Raw genomic sequence first — 23,523 nt, forward strand, 5'->3', positions numbered from 1 at the left:
TTCCTCAGGGGTGGCTTATCAGACAGACATCAAGCCCCTAACAGGTCACAAAGCACTTCCTTCATAGACTCACTTCCTGCTGCGAACTGTCTCTTTAGAGGTGTTGATTGTGAGCACTTGTCCAGGTGTTGGATTGGCAGAGCAGAATAAATGTCTTGCTCTAAAGTAGCTCAGACTTGTGATTGTAATGAGTGGGAGGGGCACATAGTGAACCAGTAAACAGAGGCCTAGTGACGAATACCGTGAAGAAAAATAAAGCTGGGTATTTGCGGACCGCTTAGGGCGGTGTCATTATCTCTCTGAGGGTTATCAGGCCAGTTCTTTAATGAGGTTACATTTGGGCAAGATGTGTTGGAGGTGAGAGAAGGAACCAGGTAGAAGTTTGGGACCCTCATGTCTCTGCTCTCTGCTGGACACCTATCAGTAAGCTACGCACTTTCCTTCATATTCCATGTTCATGTTGCCTGCTTTGTAAGCACCATATCAGCTTAGCCCTGGCAGTAGTCTGTTTCTTTTAAATCTCTTATCTAGTTGTGATCTCTAGGGAACTTGAAGAACTTCTGCAGTCCAGTAGGTTACTGCTTAGTTTGTTTCTAGTTTTTGCTCTGTCCTGCCTACAGAGCCATGACAATTCAGTTACTAGAATGATATTAATTTTTTTTTTTAAACCAAAGCACTAATCAGCTCTGGCATATGGTGGTGTGGGGGATTGAACCTGGGGCTTTGGAGCCACAGGCATGAAAGTCTCTTTGTATAACCATTATGCTATCTATCCCTGACCATAAGTTGTTTTTCTCATCTAAGTTTTTCTGCATCTTTGCACTTGTCCTGTGTGTTCTGAACTCTAAATAATTTTAGAAATTACATAGTTTCTCAGGGAGGCATTACAATTAGAATTCTTTTTTAAAAATATACTTTATTTGTTATTTAAATTTTTAAAATTTATTATTGGATAGAGACAGAGAAATTGAGAAAGGAAGGACAGATAGGGAGAGAGACAGACAGACACCTACAGCTCTGCTTCACCACTCATAAAGCTTTCCCCCTGCAGGTGGGGGGGGACCAGGGGCTTGAACCTGGGTCCTAGCGCACGATAATGTGAGTGCTTAACCAGGTGCGCCACCACCTGACCCCTATTTCTTATTTTAATAAAAAAGAAGTACAGAGAGAAAGATACAGAGAGATCAGAGCACCACTCAGCTCTGGCTTATGGTGGTGCTGGAAATTGAACCTGGGACTTTGGAGCCTCGGGCATGAAAGTTTTTTTTGCATAATCATTATGCTGTCTCCCCAGCACTAACTTGAATTCATATATATATATATATATATATATATATATATATATATATATATATTCAAATATTTTACTTTATTTTCCCTTTTGTTGCCCTTGTTGTTTATCGTCATTGTAGTTATTATTATTGTTGTCAGTGCTGTCGTTGTTGGATAAGACAGAAAGAAGTGAAGAGGGGAAGACAGAGGGGGAGGGAATGATAGACACTGCCTTGAAGCAAATCCCCTGAAGGTGGGGAGCTGGGGACTCGAACCGGGATCCTTAACACCAGTCCTTGCGCTCTGCACCATGTGTGCTTAACCTGCTACGCCACTGCTTGGCCTCTCTAATTTGAATTCTTTATTCTACATACCATTTTTTGGAATCATGCTTACGTTCTGATCTTGCCTTTTTCAAGCTTCATGTCACTGTGGTAAAGTTGCACTTTAGAAGTTTTTCTTTTTTCTTTTAATTTTTAATATCTTCATTGGATGGAAGTAGCCAGAAACCGTCTACGGCCATACCACCCTGAATATGCCCGATCTCGTCTGACCTCGGAAGCTAAGCAGGGTTGGTCGGGCCCGGTTAGTACTTGGATGGGAGAAGTAGCCAGAAATCAAGAGAAATGGGCTGATAGAGTAGGAGAGAGAAAGAGACACCTACCTGCAGCACTGCTTCACCACTTGCACAGCTTTTCCCCTGTAGGTGGAGACCAGGGGCTCAGACCTGGGCATTTGCACATTGGAACATGTGCATTCAACCAGGTGTGCTACCACACCACAAAGCCCCCAATAAAGAAATAATAATAATTTAAAAAACCCTTTAATTTGATAAGAGAAAAATTGAGAAGGAAGGGATAAAGAGAAGGAGAGAGTCTTGTCTTGTGCGAGTAAGCTATTATGCCAAACTTAGGCTTTTCTGTTGAAATTTGGGCCATCTTTTGAACTAATATGTATACAAGTAATTTGTTTTCCTTTAGTCCCTAAGCATGATTATTTTGTGTAATTTAGTTAACTTTGATTTATTTGATTGTTGTAAAACTTCCTTGTAAGCTATGTAAATGATTGATTTTATCGGTGAGAATAATTTTGAATTTTCTCATAAACCTTCTGCTCACTGACTACATTTTTCTTTTTCTTCCCAGTCCCAATTTTTTCCAAGCAGAACTGTGGATCAAAGAACTGTAAGTAATTGTTTTGGTCTCATTTACCTGTCTCCATTAATTAATTTTCACCAACTTGAAATCATAATCTGCCCAGCTGGCGTCGAGGGAGAGAGAGCAGGAACTCGTGGGGGGCGGGAACGCAATGCAATGCCTTTATTGATCAGAGACAGCGCCTTTATATCTTTTGAATTGGCAAGTGGGAGAAGGAAATGGCTAGGGAAGGGGCTGGGGAAAAGAAAAGAGCTCGAAGGTAGAGAGCTTCCACAGCCGCTGTTGCAAAGTTCTACCCAATGGGATAAGCCAATGCCCTGCAGGCAGGCCGGGTCTCAGGCAAAACAGTGATTATGTAGATAGACCACAGCATCAGCTATGGAGCAGGGCACCTGGCGTAATGCCCAACAGTAATTATTTACCCTTCCTAACTAGCTTACGTCTGATTCAAGTTTTAAGCTTTTATCCATTTTACAAGTTGTTGGATTTTTTTTTTTTAATTTCTTTATTGGGAGATTAATGTTGGTATGCTTTTAAAAACCCCTTCTGTTTCATTTGGTTTAAATCCCCCCTGCTTAACACTATTCTATTTACATAACCGCTGTTAACAAGTACCACCCTCCCTCCAGGGCATTGGTTCAATACCCACTGGTTCATGATATGTTTTTGCTCCGCCCCCTCTCCTTGTCACACTCTGATTTTCACCAGTCACTTTTCTCTCCACCCTCTCTGCGTCACATCCTGTTCCCACTCTACTGGGCTAGTATATTTATAAGGACAAGATTATAGTTTTTAGTTAGTTTAGTTTAGCTTAGCTCGGCTTAGATTGTGCTGCGTCCTGCATGAATAAAGAGCTACTGCGTACAGCTCAGCCATGAGTCCCGGGTCATCTGTCTCCCGTCAGTGAAGCTCAGCCAGACAGATTAATAGTTCACAGTCCACAGTAAAATACAGTAGTTTGTACATGTGCAATATTTCCCAGCTTTCCACATTTCCATTCAGCCCCCACTAGGTCCTTCTCTGCCATCGTGTTCCAGGACCTGAACCCTCCCTCCTACCCCAGAGTCTTTACTTTGGTGCAATATCCAACTCCAGTCCAAGTTCTGCTTTGTGTTTTCCCTTCTGATCTTGGTTGTCGTAACATGTGCTTAACCAGGTGTGCTAACACCCAGCCCCTGATCTTGTTTTTCAACTTCTTTTTATGAGTGAAACCATCCCATATTCATCCTTTTGTTTCTGACATATCTCACTTAACATGATTTCTTCAAGCTCCATCCAAGATAAAATTCAGTTATAATTGATGGAACTAGTTGGGGGTGGAGGGCATCACACTAAGTGAAACAAAAGGAGAAAGACAAATACCTGGTGATTTCACTCATGTGGAATTTAAGAAACAAAGTTAAGGGCGTAGAGTGACACATATGATATGAACCCTTAGCTTAGACTTGCTGATCTGATGTTATTAAGAGAGTTAGGGGCCCAGTACCCTGTGTTGGAGGGAGAGGGCTTTTTGGTAACAGGCAAAGGTACCAGTGTATATTTTCGGGAGATGCAAAATTATACCCTTAATTAATTGTTGTTGAGACAACAATCTTGTAAAACAACACTTCCTCATTACAAATTAGTGGTGTGTGTGTTTGTGTGTGTGTGTGTGTGTGTGTGTGTTGCTAGGCCTCACACATGCATGAATCCACCAGGCCCAAACCAGCTTTTTAATTCTTTCTATTTCATATGAGACACCACATCATTGTACTATTACATGGAGATTCCTCTGGGGCTTTGGTGCTCTTCTGTGGCACCAGGCTGGAACCTGGGGCCTTACACATGGTAATGTGTGCACTGTAATGGGTGGGCTATCTTCAACTCCAGTAAAAGTCAATTTAAAAGGAAAAAAAAATATATATATATATGTTTTAATTAACTATATAAATATTATATATTGTTTTCAATTAATTATATGTAATTCCTTTTAGTTGGAATGTTTTTATGCTGAGATCTAAGTTTTGCAGTTGCTAAAGCTAAATGGAGTTGTGTTTCAGAACTGGCTGTTAATCTAGAAGGAAGTAGGTGCCATTGCTTTAGTCTCCAGTTTTAAGACTATCTGAAACCCCCATATTGCGTTTTTTGGAAGTGTTTATATGCTTGTTTTATGAGAGAGAGAGAGAGACCGAGACCAGAACACTCTTCCACACTTTATTTGGTATTAAGGAGCAATCCTAGTGTCTCATGCCTACAAGGCTTGTGATCCTTTGTTGAGCTGCCTCTGCAATTCCGTTGGTTTTGCATTCGCGCGCGTGTGTGCGTGTGTGTGTGTGTGTGTGTGTGTGTGAGAGAGAGAGAGAGAGAGAGAGAGATTTAACTTTGTTTTACAACAAAACTATCAGGTCGCAAGTATACTTTTATGCCCACACATGACTCACAGAAGTCGTCACACCCCGCACCAAGGTTCTATACACTCCCAGCCTTCACTCCATTGATTTTTTTTTTAAAGGAAAAACAAACCCATTTTTTTTTTTTAATCACAAGTACAAATTTGAATTAAATTCACAGTGCTATTTTGCATTCTTCCCTTTGGATTTCAGTCTCATTTTTGAATTTCTAGAATGAAACTTCACTTTCTCCATAATCTTAGAAACACATTTGAAAAAAAGACTACACATTTACAACTACACACAGTCATCTGTCCACTTTTAGTAGCAGACTCCTACTTCTCATCATTTCATTGAAAAATCACAGGCTTTTCTTAAAACCACATTGTTGTGTCTTCGAATTTAAGCATGGTGATAAATTATGGTTTAAGGGTTTTAGGCTTTCTCTTTTTTTCCCTTTTCCCTCCGTCCCTCCTTCCCTTTCTTCCTTCTTTTTTTCCTCCACCATGGCTGTAGCTGGGATTCTGCACCCACACAATTCCTTGCTTCAATTGGATTCCTTTTTCTTTTTCTCTTTCTCTTTCTTTTTCTTTTCAAAACAGAGTGAGAGATGGGGAGGAGGAGCACTGAGGCACTACTGCACCTCCTGTGGTAGATAGAGGGGCCTTGAGTCCAAGTCATGATGGATGGTAAAGCGTGCACTCTACTGAGTGAATCGTCTCCGCTCCCCTAGATTTTAGACTTCACATGTAAGAGTTTTGTGTTTAGTGCTCAGTGCTGAGAGGGTGATCAGCCTTTGTGTCATATTCCTTTTTATTTCTTAGAACTAGTGTTTATGATTCTCGAGCACGAGAAAGATTACGCCAGATTGAAGAGCAGAAAGCACTGGCATTGCAGCTTCAAAATCAGGTAAGATGAATTGGAATGAAATGATAAATAAACACATCCAAGTTGAAATTGCTGTGGAAGATGGTCTGGATGTGGGATCAAAGCTAGTGAGTGGCTAGATTGAGTGGTAGCATAGTATTGTTTGGTAAGTAACAGAGGGCCTTGGACTCTGACCGGTAGGATTCAGTGATATAAGGTAGTAGGTTTATTTGTCCCACTTATCCCACTTGTCTGAAATGCCTTTCAGAGATTGCAGGAACAGGAGCATTCAGTACATGATTCCGTGGAACTGCATCTTCGTGTTCCTCTTGAGAAAGAGATCCCTGTCACAATCAGCCGGGAAGCAGAGAAAAAAGGTCACAAGCTGAGTGCTAGTGGAGATGAATTTCCTGAAATCACAGAGGTAAGTTATGTACTATAAATTCCTACGCTAGCAAGTGTTTTACTATTAACTCATTTTTTCCAGAGCACTGCTCGGCTCTGGCTCATGGTGGTGTGGGAGATTGAGTCTCAGGCTTTGGAGCCTCAGGTGTGAGGGTCTCTTTGCATAACCATTATGCTATCTACCCCACTCTTTTATTATTCTTACAGAGATATACTTATTAATGAATAAGTGCAAGAGGTTGCTGGGGGAGAGGGGGAAAGAATCAGATCTGGAACCTCAGGCCTGAGTCCAGTGCTTTACTTATGGCGCCACCTTCTGGGCTGCAGCAAGTATTGTTTTAGAAAGAAGATTTGGGGGCCTGGTAGAGTAACTCACTTTAGGGAACAAGCAAGTAATAAATTTGTTTTATTTCACTTGCATTTAAAAAAAAGGTTTATTTATTAATGATGTGGAGGAATAGGGCACTACTCAGTTTATATTTTTTTATATTTATTTATTTACTTATTCCCTTTTGTTGCCCTTGTTTTATCGTTGTAGTTATTATTGTTATTGATGTCATTGTTGTTGGGTAGGACAGAGAAATGGAGAGAGGAGGGGAAGACAGAGGGGGAGAGAAAGACAGACGCCAGCAGACCTGCTTCACTGCTTGTGAAGCGACTCCCCTGCAGGTGGGGATCCAGGGGCTCGAACCGGGAGCATTTTTTCTTTAATATGTGTGTGTAGTATGGTGTCAGATAGTAAGCTATAGCTTACTTCTCTTTGAATAATAACATAAAAATCTGGAAAGTACATTAAAATTGAACATTTTAAAGTTACTCCTTAATTTTGCTATTAGACAAACTTTCATATAGTCACTGAGTATAACACGTTAATAGTAGTTGTGGAAGATTCCGTGTTTCACATTAAAAAGAGAAAGATCTAGGAAAACATGTCTTACAGATAATATCTTTACTTAACCTCACTACTTTTTTTTTTTTTAATTCATACTTCATTTTTTTTTTTCCAGAGCACTACTCAGGAAATAGTTGATTAGTGATATATAGGATTACATGGAACTTGAGGCCAAGTCCTGTGTGTCTCAAGCCATAAATGCTTGATTTCTCACATATTCTGGTTCCCTAGGAAATGGAGAAAGAAATAAAGAACGTGTTTCGCAATGGGAATCAAGACGAAGTTCTGAGTGAAGCGTTCCGCTTGACCATTACACGCAAGGATATCCAGACTCTCAACCATCTGAACTGGCTCAATGATGAGGTGACCGCCATTTACTTTTATGCTCATGTAGTTAGTGAACATTCAGTGAAAGCTGAAAGCATCGTCTTTTTTTTATGTTTATATTTTCAAAGTGTGGCCTTGGATCATCTGCATCTGAATTGGCCCTTCCAGGCCGCTGTTCTCCTAAAGGAGCACAAGGAAGTGTGGTAGACATAAATGTTTTAAACAAACACCCCTGGTGATTTTTGTATGTCTTACAAGTCTTAATGCTACTGAGTCTGTATTTTTCTGTACTGAAGCTTAGGACACTGAGGGAGAGGACACTGACTCATTGGTCTTCTCATTCTCTCTAAGGCATTTAGTTGAAGTCAGCACCATCTATGCAGATGCTTAATTTTTGTGTACTATTTTGCAGCATGCAGGACGAATATTTTGACAGTTACATGTAGGAATCCATTTCTCTACCTAGTCATTCTTGGCCACTTAGGTTATGAATGATGAGCTTTCTAAAATAGTCTTAAATCTGTCTGTGATATGTTTCTCAACACATCTTAGTGGCGCAGTGGATAAAGCACTGAACTCTCAAGCATGAGGTTCTGAGTTCGATCCCTGCCAGCATGTGTACCAGAATGATGACTGGTTCTTTCTCTTCTCCTATCATTCTCATTAATAAATAAATAAAATATATATTTTTTAAAAACAGACATTTTAAAGGCTGCTAAATATTTGAATTAATGGGAAAGTTGTGGCACTCAGTTTCCCAGATTTCCAGTTATTTTCAGTAGATGAATTGTACTACAGTCTTTTTTTTTTATTATTCCCTTTTGTTGCCCTTGTTCTTTTATTGTTGTAGTTATTATTGTTGTTGTTGTTGTTGGATAGGACAGAGAGAAATGGAGAGAGGAGGGGAAGACAGAGAGGAGGAGAGATAGACACCTGCAGACCTGCTTCACCACCTGTGAAGCGACTCCCCTGCAGGTGGGGAGCCAGGGTTCAAACCGGGATCCTTATGCCGGTCCTTGTGCTTTGCTCCACCTGCGCTTAACCCGCTGCGCTACAGCCCGACTCCCTGTACTACAGTCTTTAAATCAACCTGTTCTATTCCTTTTTTTAAAAAAATATTTATTTATTAGTGAGAAAGATAGGTGGAGAGAGAGAAGGAATCAGACATCACTCTGGTACATGTGCTGCCAGGGATTGAACTCAGGACTTCATGCTTGAGAGTCCAGTGTCTTATCCACTGCACCATCTCCTGGATCACAGACCTGTCCTATTCCTAAACCCAAGGGGCCCTTTTCTTCTCCTCCCCCCCCTTTCAGAAATAAAGTAAAGAAAACTGAGTTGTGTGTCTTTCCTAAGCGCCTGCCTTTTTTTAGACACTCAGTATACAGTAAACACAGTCTGTTCTAGACGCCTACATCTTGCATTTGTATACTTAAAACCTTTCAAATAATACTAACATCCATTGAACATAACTTACCTCATGTTGAACAGGATTCTAAGCAGCTTCTGTATTCTAGTCCTGTGCTTGTCACCAGATACTGTAGTTGTGTGGTATCCATTTGGTAGGTTAAGAAGCAAGACATAGAGAGATTTTAAAACTTTCAAGGTGACTCAGTAAGTACCAGAGCCAGGATTCAGACTCAAACACTGAGTCTTCTCTTAATCTGTCTGGGTCTTATTTTAGGGTCAGATGTCAAGAATTTGAAAGGATATGTTATGCCCACCCTGCTGATTTTCTCTGGGCTGAACTGAGCTGACCTGATTCTCTTTGTCACTAGTCAGTTTAAATTTCTGAAGTTCATCACTTTCTGAGTAATATCTTGACCAAAAATAGTTTTTAAAAAAGGTGTGGTTAGGTACTGCCTTTGCTTTGGGGGAAACAGCTTTTGTTTTATCCTGCTCAGACTTGTGATAATAGGATGTTGGATCAAGTCGCAGGGTGGGAAAAGGAGTTCATGAGAGGATAGTCAGAAGTACCTACCAATCAAAGCCTTTCTTTTCTAACTTGGAGACATTATTCAGTGGTCTCTTGCTATTTATTTCCTGCTCTTGCAAAATGAGAAGGGGAGAGAGATTTTTTTAAAAATGATTTTTAAAAAATATTAATTTATTCCCTTTTTGTTGCCCTTGTTTTCTTGTTGTAGTTATTATTGTTATTGATGTCCTCGTTGTTGGGTAGGACAGAGAGAAATGGAGAGAGAAGGGGAAGACAGAGAAAGGAAGAGAAAGACAGACACCTGCAGACCTGCTTCACCACCTGTGAAGTGACTCCTCTGCAGGTGGGGAGCCGGGGGCTCGAACTGGAATCCTTATGCGGTTCCTTGTGTTTGTCACCACAAGCGCTTTACCTGCTGCGCAACTGCCCGACTCCTGGGAGAGAGATTTTTAAACGATTGTGTTGCCAGTGATGCTGGATCTTCTAGGGGGCAGCAGTGAGTAGGATATGAACTTGCTCTCGCTTCGCCGTTGACTTGAATCACCTTAGTAAAAGTTCTTCACAGAGGCAGCATTCATCGGTGCCGAATTTCCATTTCCTGGGCATAAACTGGATTTTTAGCAAGCGACGTTAATGGAAATTGTTATTTAGAAGAGATGAGGGGGAGGAAATATTCCATGTCTCCTCTCTACCCCATCTGCCCATAACTTTTGTAAGGAGCGCTTCTCTTCTGAATTAAGAATAATGTTAACCTTGAAAGCAGGTGCAAATTCATATATTTAAAAAGCGTTATTTTCAAAATACCACATTTTTTAGGATCTTAAAATTACTGTCTTTGAGAAGCTAACATTCTATTAGTAGCTAATCTTTAGGCATTTGAACTCAGTTTCTTAATTTGTGCATTTTTTCTCTTTGTTTGCAAGTAGTTCTTTAGTACTTTTTCTTTCTTTTTTTAAATTTCTATTTATTTATTTATTTATTTTTCTAGAGCATTGCTTAGCTCTGGCTTATGGTGGTGCAGAGGATTGAACCTGAAATTTTGGAGTCTCAGGCATAAGAGTCTCTTTGCATAACCATTATGTGTCTCCCCATCTTTAGTCCTTTTTCTTTAGTAATCATTTCTCTGTTCTTTGTGTTTTCTGTCAGTTTTAGAGGTTGTGTTTAGAACTCTCATGTATAAAGTGACTGGCACTTCGTCCTCACTACTTTAAAGACAAGGATGCTGTCACCTGGAGTGGGTCACCCACTTGGATGCAGTGCAGCTTTGGCACGCGCCCAGCCAGGTGTGAGTCTTGTCCCCACCACATTGAAGGAAGCTTTGGTGCTGTAGCATCTGCACCCCCCTTTAAAACAAAATCAAAAATTTAAAATAAAAAACCCAACAAACAAACACATGAAAATGAAAAGGTTTCAGATTTAATTTATAAAGAAAACACTGAAGCACCAAGTGCCCTCCTGCTGGAATACTGGGAAAATGAAAAAGAACACAGACCACCCTTAAAACTGATTAGTGAGCTGATTACGGAGAGGCTGTTTCTCAGTGAGGAAGCCTTGTTTCAGGCAGAAATCAATAGTGTGTGTGTGCGTGTGTGTGTGTGTGTGTGTGTGTTTAGAAATCAATAGAGGGTATGTGTGGTGTGTGTGTGGGGGTTAATTATGAGTCAACAAGGGTATGGTTCCACACTGTTCCCACCACCCACCAGAGTTCTGTGTCACCATTCCCTCCACTGGGAACTGCAGTAGTTCTCCCAAAGTCACAGGTATGGGTTGACTATTACTCTGTCTGTCTATATTTATTTGCCCATTTTTTTTCCTATGGCCCTGCCTTCCTTTTTTTTTTAATATTTATTTATTCCCTTTTGTTGTCCTTGTTTTATTGTTGTAGTAATTATTGTTGTTATTGATGTCGTTGTTGGATAGGACAGAGAGAAATGGAGAGAGGAAGGGAAGACGGGGAGAGCAAGATAGAGACCTACAGTCCTGCTTCACCGCCTGTGAAGTGACTCCCCTGTAGGTGGGGAGCTAGGGGCTCCAACCGGGATCCTTACGCTGGTCCTTATGCTTTGCACCACCTGGGCTTAACTTGCTGCGCTACCGCCCCACTCCCTTTCCTTCCTTTCTAAGTCACACCTACACCCATTGCTATTCCCAAATGTCCTTTTCTCCTCTTCTCTCTGTGTCTTGGGGTCTTGCTGGAATTGGAGTTCAGAGCTCTCTGGTCATCTTCTCCAGAACTCCGTCCTTCTGCACTCGCAAAAGAACGCTGGTCCATACCCCCAGATGGCAGGAGAAAGACTCTTAAAGAAAGCAGGTACAACACTAGTTGTGAGACTGTTAGATTTTTGTTTCTGTTCACCTGGGTTGGTCTTTAACTCTGTATTTCACTGTCATAAAATAAAATGAAATGGAAACCCAAACAACCCAGGACATTTAAGTCCAGCCTGGACTCTTTCCTCTTGAAAAAATGGGATTTTTTAGATTTTTTTTTTTTTTTAACATGACACTCTTTTATATCCTTTTTCACTTCAGGGTGGTGACCCCAGAGGTGATAACCCTCTGGTGGGTCTTAGGGATCATCTCTGCATGCTTTTCATATGCTTGATGGTCTTTGGCTAATTCCTTCCACTTTCTGTTGAGTTCCTGTCTGCCCTGTGGTAGGTTTGGCTTACAGTGACTAGCAGTTCATCCTCCTACTCATTTTACCCCTTGGGTTGAAGTCATCATAACATGCTTAATCTTGTGGGTAGTATGCCAGAGAAACCAGTGTCTTCTCACTTGAGAAATCTGCTTGCTGAGCAGACCTGCCAGCATTCCAGACTACCTGCACAATAAGCCTTAGAAGCGTTGTCCTCGGGGACACAGATTGAAAATCTAGATTTGATGTTGGGTGGGTGGGGGCACAGACCTTCGGTCTTAGGTGCAGTGTGGAACTATACCCAATTATCTTATCTTCTAAACCTTACTCATTACAAATCGTCTTGAATCATTATTTAAGGTAACTGAGCTCTAGTTATCTACTGGGCAACACACTGGGCCAAGAATTGGCCATAACCCCAAACCTCTGGACCTACTTGCCTGTTGCTAAGTTTTTTCAGAGAGGCAGAGAACAGTGTCTTTCTTCAGTCCAAGCCTCCTTCAACTGTCAGAACTCCATCTCATGGCAAATACGGCTTTCATGCAGCTGCTTCGGCTGCCTCCTCTATAGGCCCTTTCTCCAGTCTAGACCATGCTCCAGTGTGTTCCTGGCAGTATTCCCTGTTGCCTACCCAGAATGTAGTTGCCTACTGTTCAGCAGTAGCTCACCACTCTGGCATCCTCGTGTGTAAATATTTGCCCCGATCCCCAAAAAACATTCTGAAAAATGTGCCTGTTTTCTTAGTCATATTTGCAAGCTGTGAATCAGCCCATTCATTTCATGCAGTTGACAGACTGGCCACAGCTGGCTGCATAAAGTAAGTACTCAGTAACTGCCGGCACAGTGCCTAGGCGTCCTCGACTTAAAGAGCTATCAGAGAACTCCTTGTTCCATTTGTGGGACTCCATGTTCATTCATTTATATGATCCATTCATACATATTTCATCCTTTCATTTCAGAAAGAACCACATATATCTTATAGCCAGCATTTTAACTTCTTTCACTATGGAATACATAGATAGAACCAGCAACAGTGAGATCTGTGACTTTTTTTTGCAAGTCTTGTGTGGGTTATTATAATACATCGTTTTCTATTCTTTTTTTTTTTAATTTTATTTATTCCCTTTTGTTGCCCTTGTTGTTTTATTGTTGTAGTTATTATTGTTGTTGTCATTGTTGGGTAGGACAGAGAGAAATGGAGAGAGGGAGGGGAAGACAGAGAGGAGGAGAGAAAGACAGACACCTGCAGACCTGCTTCACCGCCTGTGAAGCGACTCCCCTGCAGGTGGGGAGCCGGGGTTCGAACCGGGATCCTTATGCTGGTCCTTGTGCTTTGCGCCACCTGCGCTTAGCCCGCTGCACTACAGCCCGACTCCCTTTTATAATACATCGATGCCTGTCTTTATAAAGGTGACATGCGAACCCACTCTTGTTTAGATTTTTTCCCCCCTAGTATAGTTGCTGGTTTATTCTGTTACTCAGTCTTACTTGAGATCATCTAAACATTTTGCCTCTGAATGTGGATTACTAGGCTGAAAAGGCAGTCTTTAGCCATGGAGCAGAATTTCCTATATTTTTCCTATATAAGAGAGGCCCCCTCACCCCCAAAGAAACTTTTCTTAGCTTTAGCCTAGCAACTCTTTAAATGAAATCACAAAGAAACAAAACGTAAACAAATACCCCACATCCAGACAGGACTGCAAAGACAAACAGGTGCCCCCACTTTTTTAAAGAAAACTTAAGTTTCCACCAGAACGGACTGAGAGCTCACAAACTATTTAAATTGCTCAGATGGTAATTCTCAAACAGTCAGGTAACTTCAGTTGTGCCCTGTTAAAGTGCTTGCTCTGCTTTTCCTTTTCTCTTTAAGGCTCACCTTCGCGCCCCTCATCCTCCAGTTTTGTTTCTTAAATCATTATTTTAATTTTTTGTATCTTTATTTATTGGATAAAGACAGCCAGAAATTGAGAAGAGTAGGAGATAGAGAGGGAGAGAGATAGAGAGAGACACCTGCAGCCCTGCTTCACCACTTGAGAAGCTTTCCGTCTGCAGGTAGGGACCAGGAACTTGAACTAATGTGTACACTTACCCAGGTGCGCCACCATCTGGCCCCTTTAAAATTTTTTTATTAGTGATTTAATAATGATTAACAAGATTGTAAGGTAACGGGTATAATTGCACACAGTTCCCACCACCAGAGTTTCGTGTCCCGTCCTCTCCACTGGAAACTTTCCTACTCTTTATCCCTCTGAGAGTATGAACCAAGAGTCTTCATGGGGAGCAGAAGGTGGACATTCTGGCTTCTGTAATTGCTTCTGCATTGGACATGGGCATTGTCAGGTCAATCCACACCCCCAGCCTGTGTCTGTCTTTCTCTAGTGGGGTAGGGCTCTGGAGAGGTGAGGTTCCAGCGCACTTTGGTGATGACCAATGACTTTTTTCTCTCTTATCTGTATTCATAGCTACTTCAACTCTCTTCCCCTTCTAGTCAAAATTTGCTACAAGGGTTTGCAGCTGTTGGTTATTGACGTTCTAATTTATTTCATCAGGAAATAATAATATATGTTGTGTAATACAGTGACTGCTCTTCCTTTAAACACACATTTTGAAAAATCAAGTATTCTAATAGATATATTTAATTTCTTCCTACAGATCATCAACTTCTACATGAATATGCTGATGGAGCGAAGCAAAGAGAAGGGGCTGCCGAGTGTGCACGCATTCAACACCTTTTTTTTCACTAAGTTAAAAACAGCTGGTTACCAGGCGGTGAAGCGTTGGACAAAGAAAGCGGATGTGTTTTCTGTTGACATCCTCCTGGTGCCCATCCACCTGGGAGTGCATTGGTGTCTTGCTGTGAGTACCTCACGTTTGTTTGTTTGTTTGTTTTTAATAAAATTTTCAAAATCGTTAAATATAGAGAATATGTTAATTATTCATTCACTGAAAATTGAAAGTATTGTTTAATTGGCTAGACATTAGATAATGAACTGCTTGTCGAGAGTGGGAGATACTTAGACTTTGAAGAAAGGATTTTTTTTTTTTCCCTTTCTGTTCTGTTGGGTTGTCGGAAAAGTCAGAACATAGTTATTCTGTGCAAAGAATGTGTCATGACTTTCCTGACAGCCCAATAGATGGAAAGGAGAGAGAGAGGGAGGGCAAGACACCACAGCACTGCTCTACCATCCATGGAGTGTCCCTTAGTGTCCTGGTACGCCCAGGTGGTATGGGGCTTGAACCTGGACTTGGTACTTGGTGAAGTTTGCATCCTGTCAGGTAAACGATCTCCAGACACCAAAAGAATGATGCTGCCCACTCAGAGTCTATGACTGTTATTTTCTGCCTAATCATGACTTGCGTTGCATACTTGTAATTTTTAAAATCTTTATGGCTCCTGAGAGTGTGGACCCACTAGGTTAGTGTAGTCATAAACTTATGAAAATTATTTCACAGTCTATTCTGTGAAAAGTACAGAGACAAAATTTCTAGGTAAAGAAAAGAAAGAAGAAAAAAAACCCAACCCCCACCCACTCATTTGGAGACAGTGCTGCTCTGCTGTGCGTGCAACCCAGGCTCAAACCTGATCTCCACTTGGAGGCCTTGCGCAGTTCACCTTCTCTGATGAGTGTGTTGTGACTTCCCTGACCCCTGCGTCGCAGACAAAACCTGGGCACTAGAAAAAAGCTTCAGCACAGCTGATCGGCCAGCAGTCAGTCAACCCTCAGCATAGTTGTTTTAAAAAATATTGTTTTAGGGAGTTGGGCGGTAGTGCAGTGGGTTAAGAGCAGGTGCCACGGGGGTCGGGCGGTGGCGCAGTGGGTTAAGCGCATGTGGCGCAAAGCGCAGGGACCGGCGTTAAGGATCCTGGTTCGAGCCCCCGGCTCCCCACCTGCAGGGGAGTCGCTTCACAGGCGGTGAAGCTTGTCTGCAGGTGTCTATCTTTCTCTCCCCTTCTCTGTCTTCCCCTCCTCTCTCCATTTCTCTCTGTCCTATCCAACAACGAATTGCATCAACAAGGGCAATAATAATAACCACAACGAAGCTACAACAAGGGCAACAAAAGGGGGAAAAAATGGCCTCCAGGAGCGGTGGATTCATGGTGCCGGCACCGAGCCCAGCAATAACCCTGGAGGAGGAAAAAGAAAAAAAGAGCAGGTGCCACAAAGCGTAAGGACCCAGCTCCCCACCTGCAGGGGAGTCTCTTCACAGGTGGTGAAGCAGGTCTGCAGGTGTCTGTCTTTCTCTCCCCCTCTCTGTCTTCCCCTCCTCTCTCCATTTCTCTCTGTCCTATCCAACAACGACGGCAACAAGAATAACTACAACAATAAAACAACAAGGGCAACAAAAGGGAATAAATAATTTTTTTTCCCTCCAGGGCTATTGCTGGGCTCATTGCCTGCACCATGAATCCACCGCTCCTGGAGGCCATTTTCCCCCCTTTTGTTGCCCTTATTGTAGCCTTGTTGTGGTTATTATTATTGCCATTGTTGATGTTATTCATTGTTGGACAGGACAGAGAGAAATGGAGAGAGGAGGGGAAGACAGAGAAGGGGAGAGAAAGACAGACACCTGCAGACCTGCTTCACCGCCTGTGAAGCGACTCCCCTGCAGGTGGGGAGCCGGGGTCTCGAACCAGGATCCTTAACGCAGGTCCTTGCGCTTTGCGCCACATGCGCTTAACCCACTGTGCCACCACCCGACCCCCGGAATAAATAAATTAAAAAATATATATTGTTTTAAAAAAATTTATTATCTTTATTGGATAGAAGCAGCTAGAAATTGAGAAGAAGGGGGAGATAGAGAGGGGGAGAGGCAGAGAGACACCTGCAGCACTACTTCACCACTTGTAAAGCTCACCCCTGCAGGTGGGGACTGGGGGCTTGAAACCAGGTTCTTGCATATTGTAATATGTGCGCTCAACCAGATGCATCACCACCTGGCCCCGTTGTATATAAATATTCCACCTCTTTTGTCTGCAAATCAAACTAGAATAGTGCAAAGGATTTGTCAAACTCGTCATAATGGCACAGGAAATCTGGCAAAAGGATCCAAGTACCAGGGGGAGGGAAACATTAAAAATTAAAAAAAAAAAAAAGTTAACTTTATGTTGTGAATTTCAGTGTTTTCCGTTTTCAGGTTGTGGACTTCAGAAAGAAGACTATTACCTATTACGACTCTATGGGCGGGCTAAACAATGAAGCCTGCAGGATCCTCTTGTAAGTAGGGAATTAAGAACTGAAGTTTCGTGTTAGCTATATGTTGCAGTTGTCAAGCTAGTGAACTCGGTTCTTTTATACCTTTGGTAGAGTGATAGAGGAAATCTTCATGTTAAATAAGAATGGGTATTTTATGTCTAAGGAAGTAAATGTAAGAATCCTATGGTAACACCAAAAATATGGCCAAATGGAGACAATCGCTATCTTCGTCCACTATATACAGACTTTGTTGGTCTGCTACTGAGACCCCTTCTGTTTCATTGGTTTAACCCCCCTGCTTAACACTGTATTCTATTTACATAACCACTGGTAACTAAGCACCACCCTGGCTGCAGGGCATTGGTTTAATCCCCACTGGTTCACCATGTCTTTTTGCCCCACCCTCTCTACGTCACATCCTGTTTCCACCCTACTTGGCGAGTATATATATAAGGACAGGATTGTGAATATAGCTTAGCTTAGATTGAACTGCGTTCCACATGAATAAAGAGATACTGCTTCCCAGCTCAGCCATGAGTCCCTGGTCGTCTGTCTCCCGCCCGTGCTAGCCCGGCAGACTTCATGTGCACGTGTAGCTACGGAGAGCTCATCTGATGCAGCCTCTTAATTTTTCCAGTGAGGACACTAGATGCATAGAAGTAACTTTGAGAGAGTTGGGTGTTAGCGCAGTGGGTTAAGTACACATGGCGCAAAGTACACAAAGGACCGGCATAAGGATCCCGGTTCGAGCCCCCGGATCCCCCCACCTGCAGGGGAGTCGCTTCACAAGTGGTGAAGCAGGTCTGCAGGTGTCTATCTTTCTCTTCCCCTGTTTTCCCCTCCTCTCTCCATTTCTCTCTGTCCTATCTAACAATGACGACATCAATAACAACAACAATAAAACAAGGGCAACAAAAGGGGATGAATAAATGAATGAATGAATGAATAAATAAATTTCTTTTAAAAAAAGAAGTAACTTTGATTCCCAGGCCCTACTAGTTAGTGACTTATCTGGAATCTCTTTGGACTCCATCTGTTTGCCTTTGCAACCTGCTTATTCCTCACTGTACCAGCCAGGGGGAAGTAGGTTTCAAAATGGTAAAGAGCTTGCACCTAAATTTCTAGAGAAGCTAAAGTACATACTCAGCAAATGGTTGATTCCAGTTGACATTCCGCACAGACTAAAGGTAGTAAATAAAAGCCTTGATACCGTTGGAAACACATCTTCCTTTAGACTGATTTCTAAAGGGCTATATTATTCAAGGAAAAGATTCAAGACTTGTGGGAACGGGGTAGAAGTGGCCTGGGTGTGGACACAGAAGTCATGTTATTCTTAGTCAGTAGGGTGTGAATTGTGGGAACTCCAAAGGCAATTCATCAGTCCACAGATTCCCTATGATAAAGTGTTTTCTTCAGAAGTACAGAAGCAAAACCCTTCCTGAAGATTGTCGTCTCCATTCTTGGAGTGGTGGCTATCACTAGTGTTCCTCATGGTCTGTGTCTCATTCTCCTAATACTTCCAGGCAATACCTAAAACAAGAAAGTATTGACAAGAAAAGGAAAGAGTTTGACACCAATGGCTGGCAGCTCTTCAGCAAGAAAAGTCAGGTACATTTCATCTGGATGAGATGGAAATTCTGAGAAACTGGGGCATTTGGGAAGGAGAAGATTTGACTAGTTCCCAGAGGCCTTCTGTCACTCTCACTGGCCTAATTTCAGCTTGCTTGGGGCTGGGGCCTGGGGTGGTGATATTGTACAACTCAGGTAGAACCAGATTTTCTGAATACCTGGCTATTTGGGGGCCAGAAGGCAGCTGACTGGTCAAGCACATGCCTTAACATGCATATGGCATAGGCTTGAGCCTGCCACGTGGGACACTGGGGGAAACTCTGGTACTGTGGCCTTTTGCCCCCCCCCCCACTTTATTTTACTGTTGTTATTATTTTTTATTATTATATTTAATAGGACAAATAGACATTGAGAGAGGAAGAAAAGATAGAGAGGGGAGAGGAGAGACACCTGTAGACCTGCTTCACCACTCATGAAGCTTCACCCCTTTAGGTGGGAAGTGGAAGCTTGAGCCCAGATCCTGTGCATGGTTATATGTGTGCTCAGCCAAGTGTACCACTGCCTGGTCCCCCATTTCCCTCTATCTCAAAGAAATAGATAGAAAAAAAGCAGCTTCAAAGTGATGAAATTTCTCTTGCTGAAGGCACCTGCACCACAAAAACAAATAAATATCTCAACAGTTTTGCTGAAACTTGTCACTCCTATGGGAGTGTTTGCTAATTGTTCAGCTCCTGTGGGTGCCATGGCCATCTAATACAGTTTCCTGATATGATGAATATCTTATGGATAGGCCTGGCTGAGATGTTTTTTTTTTTCTTTTTTCTTTTTTCCTTCTGAGTGAGAGGTCAGGGTCATCTGTTTATAGGAAAGTATAAAATTTACTTTTTTTTTTTTTGGTTCTTCCTAATAAAAAGATGGGAGTTGGAAGATGTCACCTTTTGGATTTGGTCTTTCAGGAAATTCCACAGCAGATGAATGGAAGTGACTGTGGAATGTTTGCCTGCAAATACGCTGACTGTATTACCAAAGACAGACCAATCAACTTCACACAGGTGAGAAGTCTGCGAACTCTGTTTCCAGACAGCCCGTATCAGCCTTTGTTCTGCCTAAGGGACTGTTCCAACCTGTACTGGCAGTTATACTGGCCACCCTGAGTAGTGGCAGCATGCACTCAGGGTTACTGTACATCTCTTATTGCAGCCAATAGCACAGCCACCTTCTCTGCCTGTCTCTCCCACCTCCCTACCTCAGATTCTAGTCAGAAATACAATTCGATTCAGAGCAAATCCTCCTTTTTATGGTTAATAGTCAGGCTTTGCAAGGGGTCACACGCTTTGCTGCCTTCTTCCTTCTTCCGCTGCTTCTCCTCATTTGATGTAGCTGCTAAGTCTTGTCTTCGTTTGTGATTGGCTACTTCTGTCCACGTGCTCCTTCAGAGACTAGGAGTAGATTGAGCCTAGAGATGGTGATCACCTGCACCTTGCACTTAGGGCTTCCTATGTAGCGGCCGTTCTAGATTTTCCTCCCAAAGCTCTTGGATCGAACTGACTCTTGTAGTTCCTCTCTTTCCCTAAAAAGTGAGGTTTTTTTTTATTTTCAGGCCTCAGATCGCATTTAAAAAATTTGACACGGGCTGGGCGGTGGCTCTTATGGTTGAGTGCACATGCTACAGTGCGCAAGAACCCGGGTTCGAGCCTTTGGTCCCCACCTGCAGGGGAAAAGCTTCACAAGTGGTGAAGCAGGGCTGCAGGTGTCTCTCTCCCTCTCTGTCTCCCCCTGCCTTCTCGATTTCTGACTGTCTCTATCCAATAAATAAAGATAATTAAAAAAGAAGAGAAATCAAAAAACAAAGTCTGACATAAACTGTCGGCTTAAATGGTCTGATAGGCGCCTTTCTCAAAGCTTTGAAGACATTTGTGAGGCAGCGCCAGTGAAACTGCTAAGGTCACAGCATTGGAAAATCTCTCACCCGGGGATAGGGGGTGGCACACTTGGTTAAGCGCACACATTACAGTGTACAAGGTCCCAGGTCCAAGCCTCTGTTCCCCACTTGCAGAGGGAAAGCTTCATGAGTGGTGAAGCAAGGCTGCAGGTGTCTCTGTTTCTTTCCTTCTCTGTCTTCCACTCTCCTCTTAATTTCTTTCTGTCTCTATCCAGTAATAAAGATAAACATTTAGAGGAAAAACACCCTAAAAAAGGGTAAAGATTATATATATATATATATATATGTATATATCACATGTAATCAAGAATGAACAAATTTGGAATACCAGAACTGCGACCAAGGCTGTTTTAGTTGAAAACTTTGAAAAGGCCAGTGAGGAAGAGAAGAATATTTGGCCTGGGTAAAAGAAATGACAGTTAAGGATGTTTCTTTGTCCTACAGCAACACATGCCGTACTTCCGGAAGCGGATGGCGTGGGAGATCCTCCACAGAAAGCTCTTGTGAAGACTGACTCGACCAACAGACGTGAACCTAGTGGGGGACCAGCTCTTTGTCACCTGTAGCCAGAGACCTTGGAAACAGCTTCTCCCAGTCCTCTGTTCTTGTAAAGCGCTTGATTCTGGACCAGGCCCTGGCGAGATGCATTCACAAGCACATCTGCCTTTCCTTTTGTATCTCAGATACTATTTTTGCAAAGAAATTTTGGTGCTGTGAAAGGGGTGAGGGACATCCCTAAGCTGAAGAGAAAGACTGCTTTTTCACTTCTTCAGTTCTGCCATCTTGTTTTCCAAGGGCTCCAGCCTCGCTCAGTCCCTAATTAGAGTACTGAGAGAAGCTTAGAAGGATTTTTGGTTTCATATAAACTCATGTTGTTAGGCCTTACTAAGGAGACAGGAAAGGGCCTGGGCAAAAGATAAAGATAAAAACCACCAGCATACACACACACACACACACACACACACACACACGATTTTCAAGATATATAGTCAGTAAAGTGACTATAAACTGGACTTAAACAGAGGCTTTGGCCTCTGCCCCAGGACTTTTCCTACTTATACGCGCCCTGTGTGAAATTCATCTGCTGCTCTACAAGGCTGTCATGTCATCTGTGGCTTTCTCCCATCCTGAGGCATGACACATGAGCCTTGGGTGGACCCCAAAGTCCTAGGCAGCCCTTTCTTTAACAGTGAGGGTTTGCCTGTGCTCACAACACACTATATAGGGAAACCCCACCCATGGAGCAGGTTCATGGGGCTGCTGCCTAGGTTCTGACCAAGAAGAAGGACCTCAGTCTCTAGCATAAAATTCTAGTATTGGATGAATGCAGGTCTCGTTTGGTCTGTGGCTAGTTAGTTTAAATGTGTTTCTAACCACAGAGAATTTAATATATATATATATACATATATATATACACATATATATATTTCACAGGAATATACTTTTTTCCTTTAGACTGAATGTGTTCATGTTTTTAGCCTGTAGATTTATTTTCATTTTCCAAAATTAACTCTAGCACACACAGATCCCAGCCCCTATGTGTCGGGTGTTTGTGGACTTCCTCACAGAGTATTTTGAGGCCTGGATGAACTTGGACTTAGGGGTAGAGGTTACAGAGGGAGGTGATTATTTTTTCAACTGGAAAACGGGTGGAATTTGGACTGATGAACTTGAGATTTAAAATCTTCTATTCCTTTTGTCTTTTCTAGCATCTCCCCTCCTCCTTCCTACCTAAGAGCTCCTTGAGCTAGATAGTGAAATAATCCAATGCCAGTGTCATTTTGTACTTAAGTTCCAAAGTAGGAACATTTTATACTTTTTTCTGTATTGCAATAGATAGTTTTGTATGAAACCTTTTCTCCCCTGTACCCCACCCTTTCCAGCATTGTGCTTTTTCCCCTGGACTTATTTGACAATTTTACTCTGTTTTATACCAAGCTTGTTTAGTACATTTTTCTATGTTTTACCACAGGTTACAATTTGAAAAGAAAACTATTTTTTTTAAATACCCCATTGTTACCTGAATGTTACTGTTTCCACTCCAGCAACTAGATGCCCTACCTTTTTCATAACTGCCTGACTTCAAAGGGAAATTCACCTTTTGTTTTCTTCTTTTCTTTACTTTTTCTTTCTTCTTTTTTGGGGGAGTGGGGTGGGAGGGTGGGGGCATTTTCTATAGGAAATAAATAGCTTTCTATGTATGTGTTCCCGGAACCCTTCACATCTCTCCTTGAAAACTGACTGCAGCCTCAGTGTAGGACTTCTGAACAGCCAGTCAGTGCCAGTGTTCTTCAGTGACAGCTTGCAAGGTGGCACGGTGTGGTCTAGATGTGGACTGTGGCTCAAAGACCTGGATTCTCCAGAGTCTCTTGCTGTTGTCTAGGGAACTCAGAACACTGTAGTTCTTTGTATGTATTGTATGTCTTTTTAGACAACACCTGTCTTACCTGCCTCACAAATCTTTTGTACAGACCAAAGCAACAAATATTTATTGCCATGTACAGCAGAAAATGAGACATGCAACAAAAGCACTTTGAAAAAATATATTTAAGAAATCGTTTAGCTTGTCTGAACTTGACCCCCTCCCCTTTTTGACCAATGAAGTTTTTGCAAAGTAGGCGGTAAGGTTCTTAAAACTACTCCACAGGGTAGGAGTAGCCCAAAGTAAGACATAGAATATGGCCTAGTATGGTTCAATGGGAACAAGATATACTTAGAATTGTGGGGCACTCTCCCTATCTCGAGAGCTAGCCACCAGCAGCAGATGAGCCTCTAGGGACTCTGTCCTTCCTTAAAGGAAGGGTTTGGGTGGGGGAGGGGGGGACTGACCTCCTGCTTTCCATGACCAAGGGCATATTACCAGTACCTCTAATCTGCTTTAAACTAAGTAAGCCCATTGCTCTCCTAGCTTCTCTCCCCTGTGCTGAGTGCTCGTGATCACCTCCCTCTGCTAAAAA

The 23,523-nt window shown here is 42.3% G+C and overlaps 1 protein-coding gene across 2 annotated transcripts in view; it reads left to right on the top strand.

Moving 5' to 3' along the window:
• Positions 1-23,128, top strand: part of SENP1 (SUMO specific peptidase 1) — a 59,486-nt gene extending 36,358 nt beyond the window's left edge. For both annotated transcript variants that reach the window (XM_007516230.3, XM_016185224.2), the window contains 9 exons: positions 2,418-2,456; positions 5,623-5,707; positions 5,934-6,089; positions 7,194-7,325; positions 14,513-14,716; positions 16,997-17,076; positions 18,579-18,663; positions 19,581-19,676; positions 21,011-23,128. In XM_007516230.3, coding sequence (XP_007516292.1) covers positions 2,418-2,456; positions 5,623-5,707; positions 5,934-6,089; positions 7,194-7,325; positions 14,513-14,716; positions 16,997-17,076; positions 18,579-18,663; positions 19,581-19,676; positions 21,011-21,073 — 940 coding nt within the window. In that variant the 3' untranslated portion in view covers positions 21,074-23,128. The remainder of the gene's footprint in view (positions 1-2,417; positions 2,457-5,622; positions 5,708-5,933; positions 6,090-7,193; positions 7,326-14,512; positions 14,717-16,996; positions 17,077-18,578; positions 18,664-19,580; positions 19,677-21,010) is intronic.
• The last annotated feature ends 395 nt before the right edge of the window (positions 23,129-23,523 follow it).

This window comes from Erinaceus europaeus, chromosome 7 (genome assembly GCF_950295315.1).
Source record: "Erinaceus europaeus chromosome 7, mEriEur2.1, whole genome shotgun sequence".
Taxonomy (NCBI): domain Eukaryota; kingdom Metazoa; phylum Chordata; class Mammalia; order Eulipotyphla; family Erinaceidae; genus Erinaceus; species Erinaceus europaeus.